This window comes from Triturus cristatus, chromosome 7, assembly GCF_964204655.1.
Source record: "Triturus cristatus chromosome 7, aTriCri1.1, whole genome shotgun sequence".
Taxonomy (NCBI): Eukaryota; Metazoa; Chordata; class Amphibia; order Caudata; family Salamandridae; genus Triturus; species Triturus cristatus.
In genome coordinates this window covers 1,148,730,598-1,148,747,115 of record NC_140590.1, presented here as the reverse complement: position 1 = coordinate 1,148,747,115, position 16,518 = coordinate 1,148,730,598, and the positions used below count along the sequence as shown (strand labels likewise).

Sequence of the window (16,518 nt, the reverse complement as noted above, 5' to 3'; positions counted from 1 at the left end):
AACAGTTGTTGCAGTTTCCCTTCAGAAGCCCATTTGTATTACTATCCCGCAACTCTTAATAGTAGTCATGGATGCATCGTGGACTGACTGGGCAGCACACTTTGGCATTCTAAGAGTACATAGTGCTTGGTCAAAGAAGGAGGCACAATACCATACCAACCTATTGGAGCTCAGGGCACTTCGGCCAGCCCTTCAAGCCTGTCTTTATTCTGTTATGCAGCTCAAAATTGTGATGCAAATGCACAGCAGCTACACAACGTATTTTCTCAATAAGTAAAGGGGACCAGACTGTCTTGAGAAGCACAACCAATATGGAAGTGCTTCATTCCAAGAAGTTTGACCATCAAAGCCATGTGTGTGTGTTAGGGACACAGAACAGTTAAGCAAATCTTTTAAGCAGACTATATGAAGAAACCATGAGTGGGTACTAAATGACACTGTTCTAGTAGACCTTTTCGCTGATTGGGGCACCGCATAAATAGACCTATTCGTAATGGCAGAAAACACTAAATGTCAAGACTTTGGATCCAGGTATCCACAATCAGGGTGCCTCTTTTTATGCACAGATTAGAAAACTTTCTGAACCCTATCCCCCCTTATTTGTCTAACGTCTGCTCAGACAGACAAAGTACAAGAAGATCCTGATTACACCAGCAAGGCAGATACAGTTGTTGTACATCAATTTACTTCATATGATGGAAAAACCTCACAAGAGGCTGCTGTGTAGGCCAACTTTTTGTCCAAGGGCCAGAGGCAAATACTGTATCCAAACTTGACATTCTTGAATTTAGCAGCTAGCCTCCTGAACGCATTCAGTTGTGGACATTTGAATCTGCCCAAAGATTATCTGGACGTTATTAAAGAATCAAAAAACACGTTTCAAGATCTAGTTAAGCTCTTAATTGGAAATATGTCTGTTTGTGGCTAGTGCTGTTTATAAAATAAAAAGAGACATCGTTTACAGAAACCGTTTTTCATATTCCAGTTACTATGGAGTTCTTAAATGGTCTTAGAAGGCTCCTTGGTGCTCAACCTCTTCTTAGCCTCCCTGCTTCCTTGCACCATATGTGCTTCCTTTCACCGTATGTTGTGGAAGATAGTTTTTTAAAATACCATTACTTCTGTGCTATGGTTAGTGGGTTCCACGCCCTTTCTGTGCTGGAGTTTTGTATAGTGTTTTATCCTGATTGTGTCACTATGAGAACTCATACATCTTTACTGCCAATAGTAGTATCAAATTGTCTAGTAAAACGTTGTATTATCTAATTTACATAGTCATCCTTTCAGTTCTGGTCTTGAATTACTTTTGTCACAGAAAATCTTGAATTATGACCTATGACTAATTTTAATGAGTTTCATAAAAGAAGCCTTATATTATATCAGGATATCAGAAAGACCTCATATGGCCTCTGGTTTAGGACCGATTTCCAAATAAAGTTAAAATTACAGTTCTAACACAGCAAGTTGCAAACAATTTTCAAAACGAATGTTAAATAAAAGCCCATCAGAAATTTTAAAAAGTGAACGACAAAAACTGTAGAATATTAGGTCTGCTCCAAATTTTGACCTGATTGTCTCCGCCAAGGTCTCTTCACCACTATACCTGCCCTGAACGGACATTTCCAGGCCCTCACATACTGCTGTGACAGACGGGGGAGCAGAGCATAACCTAATCGATTAGCACTAACTTGTCCCACATAGGTGTCCCCTCTTGGAGCCCTGACTTCTTTAGCGGTGGGTACTCCACAGTTTCTTGAGAGATCCTTCTAGTGTCTCCGGAGCAGCTTAACTTATTACATGAGCTTGCGATCCATGTGTTTCCACTGATTTCCAGATCTATTATTTTTGCACCATTCCTGCTAGGAGAGTGGACATACCCCATTCTACCCTAAATAGACAGTGATGCTGATCACTGGCAGTTGGGTTTGAAGAAGGAGGGGGGGGGGGTCTGTCTTATTTTCATTATTGCGTAGGGGTCTTTAGCATGTACCAAAGACATTCTGAACAAGATTTATTATGATTTTACATCAAGGTTGGATCACTTTTGTGGTGCAGCCCTGGAGCAAAATCATGTTTGGCATTTACAAAGCCATACAAAGCCACTTTACCTGGTTTAGTGAATAAAGGGTACTGCTTTCCTTACTTTACATTGGGTAGGTGGCACATGGGTGGAGGATGAATGTTTCCATGCATCCACTGATGTATTTTGTAAACCTGGGTTGCACCAAAATGGTGCGTCTACCCGACAGAAGCATAGCAGGGAGAAATATCTTTATTTATCCTTGTTACATCCTCTTTCCATGTGTGTTGTTCTGCACAAAAACAATCTAGCCCATAACTCAGGCACCCTTGCCCTATGGTGCAAGAGTACCTGCGTTGGCTGCACACAGTGCACCAGCGCAAGGAGAGAGCAGAAATGCTACATATCTTTGTTAAATTGGAGCATTTCTGCTCTCTCCATTTCACGCAGCGTAGCAAGTTCCCTTGCTGTGCCGCCTTGTGTGAAAAAACTGATAAATGTGCCCTCCCCAGTATTTTTTTTTATGATACCTTGTGCATCTATCAAGACTTTCCATTATAGAGTGAGGCATGAGTGCTGTACGGTTCTGGCTTTTGTTTCTTCAGAGTGGTGCTCAATGTTTGCACACTAAACTTATGAGAAGGCTTTGTAATCTTCCCATTTCTGTCAATAGGAAGGGGGCTTTGTGTAAGTAAGTTAGTCATTACTGGCTCTTATAACCATTCATCCAGACTGCCTGTCTGCTTACACTGGACTCCTACAGGACAGTTCAGAACTGGGTGTAGGAAGGTGAATATCTGACTATGGTTACCCCCAACTTTTTGCCTAGTGTCTAGCTGGTTTTTCGACTTAGTTGGCCTGAGATCCTGCCATTCAGGGTCTCAGGCTGTCTGCTCTCTCTTTAAAATGGACTCCATGTACCCTAGGTACATACCCAATTGGTAAGGATCACCTTATTGGACCCTGCACAGTGTACCCTAGGTACCCAGGGCATAGGTGTACCCTAGGCCTCCCAGGGGCTGCAGCATGTATTGTGCCACCCCTGGTCTGACCTTCCAATCAGACACAACTGGCTGATCACTCAGCTGGGGCAAGGTCGTGTGATCACCCCTTGCTTAGATATAGTATACCTATAACTACCCTTAAAATAGACACATGTGTACCCATCAGCCACTCCTATGGCAGGCCTTAACAATCCTGGAGGCAGAGTGCTTGGTAACATGTGAGATGGTGCTCTAGCATGAGCTGAGCCTGTCTGCAGCTTTCGGAACCATGTCCTTGTTTGGTACGCAGACCATTAACATTCCAGGAGAGAATCCTGAGATCACTCATGGCTCAACTTCCCCATTTAAATGAGTCAAAATATAAGAATTCATGCCGGAAAAAACGAAAGAAAATGTGAATTTACAGAACTGAATCTGGGACCAGACTGAAAACGAGGAAAATTTTCTGTTGTTGCTAACCCACACCCCTAACCTTACCCCTACACCCCAGTGATCTAACCTCACCCCCCCTACCCCCTGAGGAACCCTTGCAAAGTCCAACCGGTGACCGGTTTGTGGTGCCCCTTACCCAACCCCACCCCCCGGAGTGGATGCGCAATTAATATAATTCCACTATGTGTGACTGTTGTGTATTAGTTTTTTTTTTTTTAAATATATTTTTTGCTTTCTTACTCCCACATGCCCCTGTGCAAGTGTCTCATTTTCCTAACTTCACATTCTAACACTAGGTTTTATTTATAATTTAGAAAATACTTTACATTCACTACCTTACTTATGATTTCCATGTGTATTACATGTATGCACGTATGACTAACCTGTGCTTATATAGGGATGTAAGAGGATATGAAATTCCCTAAGCGTGCACCTAAGGTGATAGATAATGGCTGCGAAGTGGATAGAGATAAGTTGCTCAAGGAGGTCCCCCTGCTGCGCCCTTATCACTTTGAAGGGTGGCTAACAAATCATCAGCCGCCTGAACTGTACGAATATTATACATTTTGTTATGTAACATGATTTTCAGAATTGCAGGAAAACTTAACTGGACCGTGGCGTCAATCTTCCGAAATGCATCCATCCTTTTGCCGAGTTCCCATTGCTTCTCAAGTGTCACTCTAGACAAGTCAGACCGTACCTGAAATGAAAAACCCTTATAGTCCAGGGACTTTAGCCTTAAAGCTGCATTAAGAATCTGCTCTTTTATAGTGTAGATATGAAAGTTCACAAGGATCCTCCTCGGTTTTGATCTTTGAGAATTCCGTCTGAAGGGTTCTCTGTGTACCCGTTGAATATCCCGAGCTATGTCTTCTTCAGATAACCCCAGCTTTAAAGAGTGAACTAACAAAGGAACAATGAAACCTTTAACGTCAGAGCCCTCAACTCCCTCGGGTATATTCAAAACCCGGATGTTGTTACGCCTCGCGTGGTTTTCCAAAGTCTCCATCCTCTCAGCGATAGAAATGTCTTCCTTCTTAAGTTTCAGTATCTCATCCCTCGCATTATCTATATGCGAGGATAGTCCCCCGACCGCTTCCTCTAACGCGTTAGTCCTTGCAGTGAGCCCGTCAACTTTGGTACCCAGCGCTTCACAATAGCTTTTGATCTCTCTCTGAATCACTGCTGATTCTTCAAATCCTCGCTTAATGTCGGCTGAGAGAGACCGAAACATTTGCTCTAGAGAGTGAGCTGATGAGAGAGATGAAAGAGGGGGTGCTAGATCAACTGGGAACGCTTGATGTAACCCTGCTCCCAATGCTTGTGAATCCTGCTCAAGGCTACCGCTCAATATCACATCTTGCGCTCCCCGAAGCGAACACTGCGCCTGAGCCAATGGATCTGTTGCAACCTGGGCAGGGTGGCGAACATCACCCCCTACCCCTGGTATGTTAACTGACAGTGGTGGGAACTCTCCCAAACCAGTTGACTCAGTAAGCGGAATCACCACCACAGGGGCGGGGGGGGGAGTGCTCATAAGCTCAGAGGTAAGCTCGGGGAAGGAATGCGGAGACTCAGGGAAAAAAGTGTGAACAGAGTCCTCCATTACAGCCTGAGATAGGGAGGATTGCAGAGAATTTGAGGAGGCGTTAGGAAGGGAGGTTAACTGATTATTGTAAGACGGCAGCCTAGGAACAGAGACAGAAACAGAAGCGGACTCAGGTAATAAAGGCAAAGAATAGTCTTGATTACACCCGTGAAAGCCCTCAACACTGGGCAAAGATGGGCTGCCTAGATGTACAGTAGATTTTTTGCGAATATTAAGAAGTTGGGGGACAACCTTGAAGTAAGAGCGTAAGGAGGGCGTGATCTTAGAGTTGGAATCTAGAACAAACTTTGCAGATCTTACAACTTTATTAGCCTTGGGAGCCCGCTTAGCCTTCACCTCATTAGCTAAGAAGGATGAGGCTTTTTTCGCAGATTGTGTCTCTTGTGAAGAAGTTGCTGCGGGCTGATGTATATTCTGTGGCTTTTGTGCCCTTGCCCCCCTACTAACAGCTTTATTGTCGTGAGACGGGTGATCCTTTAGAGCCTTTGTACCCTTTTTTTTTCCTTCCCTCCCTGCCTCACGAGCCTTAGAGATGCTATCACCGACTCCAACGCTGTCGGTAAACCCCGAGGGCCCAGACTGACCCCCCCCGCTCTACGCCTAACTCCTCTCCCCCGGGGAAATCATTCAAACACCCCCCCAACTCATTCCCCTTCCCCTTCCCCTTCACCTCGAGTCGCTGTTTCACCGATGCTGTTGTCGACCTCGTGGTAACTCGCACTGGTTCCTTCGCGTTGACCACACCAACAGCCGCCACCGCTGCCGCTGCTGCAAGCCCTGCATGAGCCGCCACCTCCACGCTATACTGGGTCGACCCAGCGAAGGAACCAGCGGAAAGAACTGAAATCCACTGTCTTCGTCTACTCCGCCACAGATCGAGCGCCGCTATACTCCAGCGCAGCACTCCAGGCGAAAGGTTCTGCCTCAGCTGCGTTGAAAGCGCCGGCTCCGAGTCGCTCACGCATTCAATCAGAACACACATGGAGGGGAAAGGGAGAAGGCATCCGGATGGAAGAAAAATAAAGGAAAAAGAATCCTTAGCGCTGCAAACTGTAAGTTTCCTGAGAGCTCACGGAGGTAACAGGGTAGCCCCCTGAGCTGTTAGCATTGGAACCGCGGCTGCTGCATTCCTCACTCCGGAGGTCAGGGGCGGAGCACCGCGACAGCTAGCCAACTGCCGCCATGTTCCTCCTTCACAACTGCCCAGACGCAGTTCACACCTATGGACCTGCAGCCCGTGGGCTAGGTAACTTGGGTACTTCGGTGCTCACAAGGGTATTGACTATCCTAGGGTCTAGTTTCCGAGTCTCGACTTTCTAGCTATACCAGAAGTGTCCTAAAACTGCTTATTTCTAACTGCTAGTGATTCTATCGACTTTTACGCATTACGCGTGAGTGTTTCCACTCTGCACCTGAATCCCGTGGGCCTCCCACTTCCTAACTGTTGGTAGTATAGTGTAGCCCCAGCGATTCCCTAGGCCTAGGCCTATCCTGTGTTCGTGACAGTGGTGCTTATACCACTTACTTAGTATATGGTTTGCTTGGCCCCTAGGGCCTAACTGTATTACTTACCTGTGTGACTTAATGTATGCTTAAATAAGACTGTGTTGTACTTACCTCGAATCTCATAAAGAGTGCTGAGGGTTTACCTAGAATAAATACATTCTATTTTTATATATATCTGTTGTGGTGTCCTTTCATTTGGTATTCAAGGGATTACATATGGTATAACAGCTGGCTTCACATGCCATTCAGAGTTTAGCCTAAGACTGCTCTTGTCCATGCTACCACTAGGATAGCTGGTCTATAAGGTTGACTTTACAACCAATCACCATAAGGGTTGTTTGGACTGATACAGGGTGTACACTAGAATTAGTGACATCATATATCAGGCCAACTTCTCACATTGGTGAGCAGCGGTTGGGATCTGAGCTTGCTGTTGTAATACCATTGTAATCTTGAGATACTAAATTGAAAGATCACATAGATATTGTATAGGTACATATAACATAGATTATAAATACTTAAGTCCTACTGGACTTAGTTGTTGTAGGTTGAAGGGCCTAGCACACCCTGACTACAACTACTAGAGAGGTTTAGTAGATACAACTAGTGTAGGTAGGTGCACACACCACACCCTCACTAGAATCATGTCCCTGAATGGAGATCACACTGATACTCCCTCAGGAGAGGAGAATCCTAGACAGATTCCCTCTAGATATGATGCATTCACTTTCCAGGAGATGAGACAACTGTGTACCTCCAGGAGATTAAAACAGGGTTCCAACCCTACCCTTAGACAATTAGTGGAGCTTCTGGAGGCCTATGATGCTGAAAGAGCTGCCAAGTATGGTGCCATAGCTGTAGATAAGGGCCTCCCCTCCACAGAAGAGACCCCTGACTTAACTGATACAGATGAGGCAGAAGGGACTTCAGAAGAAGAGGGAGGAATCAAGACCCCAGTCAGAAGACTTAGTCAGGCTAACTTAAGCTTGCATGGGAGCCTGCATGGGAGCTTCCCTTACAGGCCCCCAAGTAATCTTAAAAAGAGAGCTAGGAGGGGTAGATCTCCCTCAGGGGACTCTCTCCACTCCTATCACTCAAGAAGCTCCAATGCTTCATCCCACAGGGGGATGACTTCCCCCCAGAGGAGAGAGCATGAGGTCAGAATGAAGGAAGCTAAACTGGGGATTGAAAGGGAAGAACTTGCCCTTGCCAAAGAGAAGCTTGCTCTGGCCAGAGAGCAAAAATTGTGTGGGTCAGAACCCACTGGTGGCAGCAACATTCCTAGAGATAGGGATAGGTCTTATGACCATAGAAACCTAAGCAAGATAGTCCCCCCATATCAGAATGGGGATGACATCCACAAGTGGATGACTGCTTTGGAGAGGGCCTGCAAAGTACAGCAGGTACCCCAGAGTCAGTGGGCAGCTATCTTGTGGCTCTCCTTTTCTGACAAAGGTAGAGACAAGCTCCTCACAGTCAGTGATGAGGATGCTAACAATTACAAAGTCCTGAAGAGTGCTCTGATAGATGGGTTTGGCTTAACCACTGAGCAATATAGGTTGTTGTTCAGAGACACCCAGAAGACCCAGACACAGGACTGGTCTGACTTTTTGGATTGTGCCACTAAGGCTTTGGAGGGTTGGTTAACTGGCAGCAAGGTGCAGGACTATACAGGATTGTACAACTTGATTATGAGGGAGCAGATCCTTAGTAATTGTCAGAACCAGCTTCTCCATCAACACCTGGTAGACTCAGATTTGACCTCTCCCCAAGAATTGGGAAAGAGGGCAGATAAATGGGTCAGGACCAGGATTAGGCCTAACAATCAGGGTGGTGACCAAAAGAAAGATACCACCAAGCCTCAAGAGAAGGGTGGGGATAAAACAAAAGAGAAATCTTCCTCAGGGCCCCAAAACTCCACACAGGGTGGTGGGTCCCAAGCTCCCTCCTCTACCACAGTTAAAAAGCCTTACTGCCATGAATGTAAAATTCCTGGGCATTGGAAAACTGACAGCAGTTGCCCAAAGGCTAAAAACAAATCCGTTCCTCCAATTACTCCTGTCACACCACCTATTACTGTCAGCAGTAATCCCCCAGGTGGTGGGAGTGCCCCAAAAAATTTGGTTGGGTTTTCTTGGGGAACACAGGGGGACCCTGGCTTAGCCAATTCCCCTACCGCAGCTACCCTTGTCTGTGATGGTGGCATGGGGTTTGCCAACTTCACTGCCTGTCCCAACACTTTGGGTAGGTACAGACAGGAGCCCTATATCAATGGTAGAAAAGCTGAGGCCTACAGAGACACTGGAGCTAGCATCACTATGGTGGCCCATAGGCTAGTTCCCTCTGAGCAGCTTTTGCCTGGTTTCTCATACCAGGTAACTAACATTGATGGCAAACAGAACAGTCATCCCATGGCGGAGGTATGTCTCAGCAGGGGAGGTGTCACTGGCCCTAAAAGGGTAGCAGTGTCCCCAACCTTGCCTGTAGACCGCTTACTGGGGAATGACTTAGAACTCTCAGCTTGGGCTGGAGTTGAACAAGACACCCATTCTAAAATGGTAGGCCTTTCACAAAAGGGTAGTGGGGTTGTGCCAGCCACAACCCCTGTCCAAGTAGATTTCCTCCCTGAAAAGGTTGGAAGGGCAGTGGTAGCCACAGCCCAGGCAAAGACAGACTTCCCTGTAGAGATTGGCAGAGCTGTGACAGTCACAGCTCAAACCCAAACTGAGTGCCTCTCTGAAAAGGTTGTCAGGACTGTAATGGTCTCAGTCCATACTCAGACTGACATAGGTGTAGTGAAGCCTGAAACTATGGATCACTCCACACAAACAGAGAGTAGTGGGGAGGAAGAAAAGTCTCCCTCTCCCCAGACATTAGGAAAAGGTCAGCCTCCTCAGGGATCTGACCTCACCCCTTGTGAAGGAACTGCCCCAGAGGTAGCCAGGCCTGGCCTGGCAGAGCCTCTGATGTCAGTGGCCCCTTCCAAGGTGGGACCCAGTCTGGTGCAGGTAGCCTGCCTCTCTCTACCCTGCCTCAGTCAGCCCAGGGCTGCAGAGGTCAGGGAGGCCAGTGGACCCCAAGAGGGCCCCTGTCCACAAGAACCCCCCCATCAAAAGAATGAGGATTGCCTGGCTAGTAGCCCTAGCCAGGTGATGGTTAAAAACATTCCTGAGGGATCTCCTTTACAGGTAGTTAGGGACCTCCCCCAGAGGGATTCTGTTGGGCACAGGCAACCATGGGACCTTAGGGCCCCAAACCTGACCTGTCCCTCCAGTAAGCCCACAAAAGGGACCCAGCCTCCAGCTTTATGTAGCCAGAGGCTGACCCTGAGAGCACAGTGCAACTCAGTTAAAGAAAGAAAGGCATCCATGGTGGAGGATGATTGGAGGAAGCTGAGGCCTCACTTTGAGGACACTCACTTCAGTACTCCATCTCAACACCAGCCTTTTACTTTGCAAAGACACACCAAAGGTAGAGATTCCCTATGGTGGAGACCCTATGATACCTTTAGGGTGAGGGATTGCTTAGTGGACCATGAGACAGGGGGTAACCATGCCAGTGCTGGTTCTTCCTTATATGGCCACTTAGGCAATATAGGCTTACCTTGTCAAGGCCAGCCTTTTCTCCTTTCGTTTGGGGGGGGGGGGGTTGTGTAGGAAGGTGAATATCTGACTATGGTTACCCCCAACTTTTTGCCTAGTGCCTAGCTGGTTTTTCGACTTAGTTGGCCTGAGATCCTGCCATTCAGGGTCTCAGGCTGTCTGCTCTCTCTTTAAAATGGCCTCCATGTACCCTAGGTACATTCCCAATTGGTAAGGATCACCTTATTGGACCCTGTACAGTGTACCCTAGGTACCCAGGGCATAGGTGCACCCTAGGCCTCCCAGGGGCTGCAGCATGTATTGTGCCACCCCTGGTCTGGCCTTCCAATCAGACACAACTGGCTGATCACTCAGCTGGGGCAAGGTCGTGTAATCACCCCTTGCTTAGATATAGTATACCTATAACTACCCTTAAAATAGACACATGTGTACCTATCAGCCACTCCTATGGCAGGCCTTAACAATCAGGGAGGCAGAGTGCTTGGTAACATGTGAGATGGTGCTCTAGCATGAGCTGATTCTGTCTGCAGCTTTCGGAACCATGTCCTTATAGCTGTTCTATGATATAGCCTACCATATACTCTTAAAGTACCTTATAATCTTAAACGGTTATGGTAACTATGGTTTGGCTTTATCAAAACATGTCGTGTAAGGTGTCTAACACGTTGGAATAATACCCCCATACCATTTCTGGTGATGAGGATATTATTCCTCCCTTCTAGAGGGAGAGACATGTTAAAATCCTACTTTGCTGTTTAACTCTCACCAAAGCCTCAGCATTACAAAATTGATGCTGCTGCCACAGACACGAGTCTGACCTCCTGCCGCTGGGAGCCCTCCCAGCCAGGGAGGCTTGGACTGTAGGTTTCCTGCTTGGGGAGGTGCTAGCACCTCCCCAGACAGACTTTAGTGTATTGGGGCAGGGAGGGCTGAAAGGAATGAGACATGCCTGGGGCACACAAGGTGCTCCATGCATAGTTCAGTTCAAACAGGTGCTGGGGCACTCCAGCCCCAGCTCTGGCGCGAAACTGGACAAAGGAAAGGGGGTGTAGCCACTCCCCTTCCTGGTCCCACCCATAGGAGGGACCTTGCAGGTAGCCCAGCCCACTAGCCCAGTATATTAGTAGCTAGTTGGGCCCTGCTAAATTAGATTAACCTGAATCTGCAACTTGAACATAAACTCTGGACCTTCGACATTCGACCTCAAGAAGAAGACTGAAGAAATCTCCCTTGTGGCCAAGGACTGACCACCCTGGGCAACCAGGCACCATCCAGCGACCGCTGCTTGCTTTGCGACTGAATCCTACGAGGGACGACTGCAGAGACTGACCAGCGCCGAGACTTCCAGACACCTCAGAACCAGATCCACATCTCCAGCGAAGCTGAGACCCGTGGTGGCGACGAGGTACGTGGGACCGGCGACTTGGGAAAAGTGGCTAGTAACTGACTAGCGCGACTTCTGAGGCTTCCTCGGGGCTGTGCTTGGGGAATTGAGAAGCCCCACTCCCGAGCACCATCTGCAAAGAAGATCAGCTCCCCACACTTCACGTGTTCTGCGTGGGGCCCTTCTGCACCTGTGTTGCTCGACGTGTTGTCCGGTTGCTGGCCCGTTGGCTAGTAGCCTCTGTAACGACGAACCTTTACTTTCAACTTGCTGGTCCAGCTCCTCCAGACTGGCACCCGCTCCCCTGTGAAAGAGAAGCACCCCAGACCTTCCTGGTCTGCACCAGAAGCAAGTCCTCCATCCTGCGTGGGTTCCGCTTGCCAAGGCTTGTTGGGTCCTGACTCGACTTCGCCGCCGCCGATAGCAAGAGCCTTCGTGGGACAGCTCACCTCCTGGTCCTGGTCGTCCTCGACGTCTCCTGGTACCCGTGGCTGCTGCGACAAGCTTCACCTCTTCACCTGCATCTTCACGACATCGCCTGGTTCCTTCCTGGTTCCTTCCCGGCTGGTGACCTAGACTCTGTCCCTTCTGCTTGCAGGTTCCTTCCTTCTTGATCCCCACCTTGGGATCCACCAGACACTCTTCACTGACTGCCTGTCAGCAACTTTCCTTCAGCCATCCATAGAAGTCCACGACGAAACCCGACGCAAGTTCACACCTATGCACCCGCAGCCCGTGGGCTAGGGAACTTGGGTACTTCGGTGCTCACAAGGGTATTGACTATCCTAGGGTCTAGTTTCCGAGTCTCGACTTTCTAGCTATACCAGAAGTGTCCTAAAACTGCTTATTTCTAACTGCTAGTGATTCTATCGACTTTTACGCATTACGCGTGAGTGTTTCCACTCTACACCTGAATCCCGTGGGCCTCCCACTTCCTATTTGTTGGTAGTATAGTGTAGCCCCAGCGATTCCCTAGGCCTAGGCCTATCCTGTGTTCGTGACAGTGGTCCTTATACCACTTACTTAGTATATGGTTTGCGTGGCCCCTAGGGCCTAACTGTATTACTTACCTGTGTGACTTAATGTATGCTTAAATAAGACTGTGTTGTACTTACCTCGAATCTCATAAAGAGTGCTGAGGGTTTGCCTAGAATAAATACATTCTATTTTTATATATATCTGTTGTGGTGTCCTTTCATTTGGTATTCAAGGGTACATATGGTATAACAGCTGGCTTCACATGCCATTCAGAGTTTAGAATAAGACTGCTCTTGTCCATGCTACCACTAGGATAGCTGGTCTATACGGTTGACTTTACAACCAATCACCATAAGGGTTGTTTGGACTGATACAGGGTGTACACTAGAATTAGTGACATCATATATCAGGCCAACTTCTCACACTGGGGATCTGAAACACGCTGGTGTGTTTGGAGTGTGGGTTCGGTTATGTACTGGAACTCTGAAGTTCTCTCCCTTCCAACTCTACTTTCTTCCAAACTGATTCACCTTAGCTTCACGTATTAACCTACTGCATGAAATATGAAAGATGTTTGCATTATATAATAAGGTTTTCTTCATGCAGATGGTTCAGTCTTGGCTCGAAGCCCGGTCAGAGGGAGAAGGCCAGAGGGCAGATACAGATCAGCCTCGCCTTCATGCAGATTTTGGATGAAGTTATCTTGCCCAGGATTACTGAACAGTCCTCCAAGAATTTTCTGATGAATATGATTCGCAGGAAAGTGCCCATAGGCAGAGTAAGCTCTCCCAGTGAGACTTCAGCTTTAAAACCACGCACGGTAAGTTTGGTGTACCCTGTTTCTCTACCGTTTTGTTGGATCACCTTTTAAATATATGTTTTATGTCTGTGTCTTGCAGTGCGCGCCCATAGCACTAAATGTCCTCTAGGTTAGGAAAGTGTATCCGTCAGTTTTGGGGGTATTATTTCCTTCCCAGTAGGAAGTTCACAGAAAAGAATGGTCTTGAAGATTTCCAGATTACAGAGGGTGAGTTAGAGCTTTGGTGTGAATTGGCAGTTAATTCCAGTGTTTGGGGAGGAGGGCCCGGTATAAAACGGTCGTTCTCTGTGGAGTGCGTTTGGAATGGTTGGATGATCAGAGAGACCAAGCAAAGTTCTTGGTGTATCATTCCTTATTGTGAGGTGTTTAGATTGGGTTTTGCTGTATGTTAATATGAGATGGTCCAGTTGAGAGGTTTGTAATTTAGGCAGAGTTTTTTTTTTTTTAAATTGGATACCGTTTGTGGCTGTCACTGATGGGAAGGAGTTTGCCTCTTCTACTGTGCCCCAGAGGTAGGAATTACCCATCAGTTTGTATCTTTTGAAAGTGTTCATTCAAGCTGTTTTTAGGTAGCCATATGTACAGTGTGTTATCATAGTCCAGTTTTGCAGTGACTGCAACTACAAAGGCTGCATGAACATCCATTGTCACATATGGAAGTATGATTCTTGGTTTGAAATGTGGTTTATTTGTTAGTGTACTGATTTGCATGTTCCTGCTGAGGGTGTGGTCCAGGCACACATTTATTGGATGCAGCGAAGGACAATAATATTACCCCCCTGTAAGTGCTCATAGTCCCAGTCGATACTGATTGAGGATATACAGAAGCAGCACCACAATCTGCCATACGTATATTTGATAATGCGTACAATTACTTAATTGCAGCTTGCAGGATACCTGAAGCAAAATTAACAGACTCATCTCTCCCCAAATCCAAACGATAATGGGATATTAAACTGTTTGGAGTGGACCATGTAACAGCCATGCAAATCTCTTGTAGTGGAATTACCTGTGGCAACTGCTCATGTTGACCTACCTTGGATTTACTGTGGCAGTTTGAATCCTGCTGCCAAGCAGGTTTGCGATACTGCTTGTCGAACCGCTTGCTTATTGTGGGAGTTGATATTTTTTTTCCCTTTGTTAACTGTTCCATAGAATACAAAAAGAGCACTCAACTTCCTGAAAACTTTTGTTCTTTGTATATAGATTTGGAGAGCTATTTTAAAATCCCGGGTATCTGTACACTCCATGGAAATGACTGGTAATATTATGTTCATGGCATGTGTAGCTCTAGATAGACATGCTGTGCATACTCCTGCCATCTAGTGTTGGGCTCGGACTTGTGCAACTTGTTTTTTTTGCTAACAAGTCTTCAATTCAGGAGTTAAAGTGACTCAACCTATTGCTGGTATTGTGCATGTGTATTTGCTCTGCTGTTAGATTTTTTTTTCTGCTGTCGGGTTCAAACGTGTTCCATTGAGTTTCAGGTCAATGTCTCTTAGTCGTCGCCTTTGAACCTCCTCGACTCCTCTTCACCCACCGGTAAACAATCGCCACATCTTTATCGTCTCGGTTTCGGCGTGTTACTTGTCGGTTTTGCCGACTGCAAACTTCTTGTCGACCCTTTTGGAGCCTCGCCCCTCTGGGGCCTATTTCATTGTGTTCAGCATGGAAATTGTCCTCTTCGTGATGGAAAGGTCTCCTTTTCAACATTGCCCTCAGTGTCGAGGCAAATACCCCTGGTCCTACCATCACCAGGTGTATAACCTTTGTCTCTCTCTGAATCACAACAAGGCTTCCTGTTCCGCCTGCCTTGCTTTCTGGTCTAAAAAAATGCTGCGTTACCACCAGGCTCGACGTCTTGCATCACAAGCTATGGCGCAGAGGAAGGGGGACGACACCAATGATCTATTCGGTGACTGGGACGTCGAGATCAAACCTCAGCCAGGACTTTGGCCGCCAAGGCACAGATCGTCTCTCCCGAGGTCAGTTCCTTCTTGGAATCCGAAGACAAGAACTTCAGATGGTGCAGGTCCAGATAAAAAAGATGTCATATGAGAGTACAGTACATCACCCTCCTCCCCAAAATTGAATGGAGATGGGACCCCGCCCTTGAGACAATCAGGCATTGTGGGCTGAATCTCAGCACCAGGCTTCCAGTCCGCCACTGACTCAGGGCCATGGTTTGCACTGCAAACTCGCTTCGGATCCGGCACCCAGCTACCTCCCGGCACCAATGCACATCCTGAGGTTTAAGCTCTTGAATTTCGAATCCGACACCGCCTTCGGATCTGGAGTCAGAAGCAACCTCCTGACCATCCTTAACTTGGAGCACCAAAATCTACCTTGTGCCATTTTCCTCTGAAGCCTTCTTCAGTGTCAAAATCGACATCGGTACCAGCCGTGCAAAATCCTTTGGCGCTTAAATGCCCAGTGTCCACGGCCTCTGAGGACAAAGACCAGCTGATCTTGCAACAGCTCCAGGAGGAGCTAGATTACAGGTAGATGCACATCATGATCCCCCACAAAGTGGCATGATCTTGACCCAGCCACATCCAAAGCCTCAAGACCCATTGCCTCCTAAGAGGAAATTGACTTTTGAGGAAGCCATTAGTACCTGAGCCACCAGCCTGTCACTTTCACCTCCATCACCGTCAGCCCCTTTGTCTGAAACAGCACGGAGCTTCTCAAATTATGGCTTTGTGGGGGGGATAGTCCAGGATCTCATGAAGACCCATAGGATGCACCGTTTGACCCACAGCCACAGGATGACCCATGGAATGATTATGACACGGGGATACTGATCCTGATCCTGACCTGTAGCCAGCAAAGCCATACACACCAGATGACACCACGTTGTATCATGAGGTTTTGCAGAGGGCAGCCACTTACCATAAGGTGGAGTTGCACAAAACACAGGAGGAGGAAGACTTTCTTGTGGAAACGCTATCCTCTACTCAGCGCTCCATTCAATTTTTCCCAAGGTTAAAGGAATATTAAAGGTCGCCCCTGAGGTGTTCAAGGAGCCAGACAAGGCAGTGTGACAAACCCACGGGTGGACAAGAAATACAGGGCCTTACCCTCCGACACTGTATACATTGGGGGGTCAACTTCCACCAGGTTCATTGGTAGTGCATACAGCCCATAAGCGTGCCAATGCTGG

General features: G+C 47.3%; 1 protein-coding gene across 1 annotated transcript in view; it reads left to right on the top strand.

Moving 5' to 3' along the window:
* Nucleotides 1-16,518, top strand: part of LOC146811289 (uncharacterized) — a 253,471-nt gene that overhangs the window by 40,467 nt on the left and 196,486 nt on the right. The window contains exon 3 of the mRNA XM_085614503.1: nt 13,142-13,355. Within this exon, the coding sequence (XP_085470629.1) occupies nt 13,142-13,355 (214 nt within the window). The remainder of the gene's footprint in view (nt 1-13,141; nt 13,356-16,518) is intronic.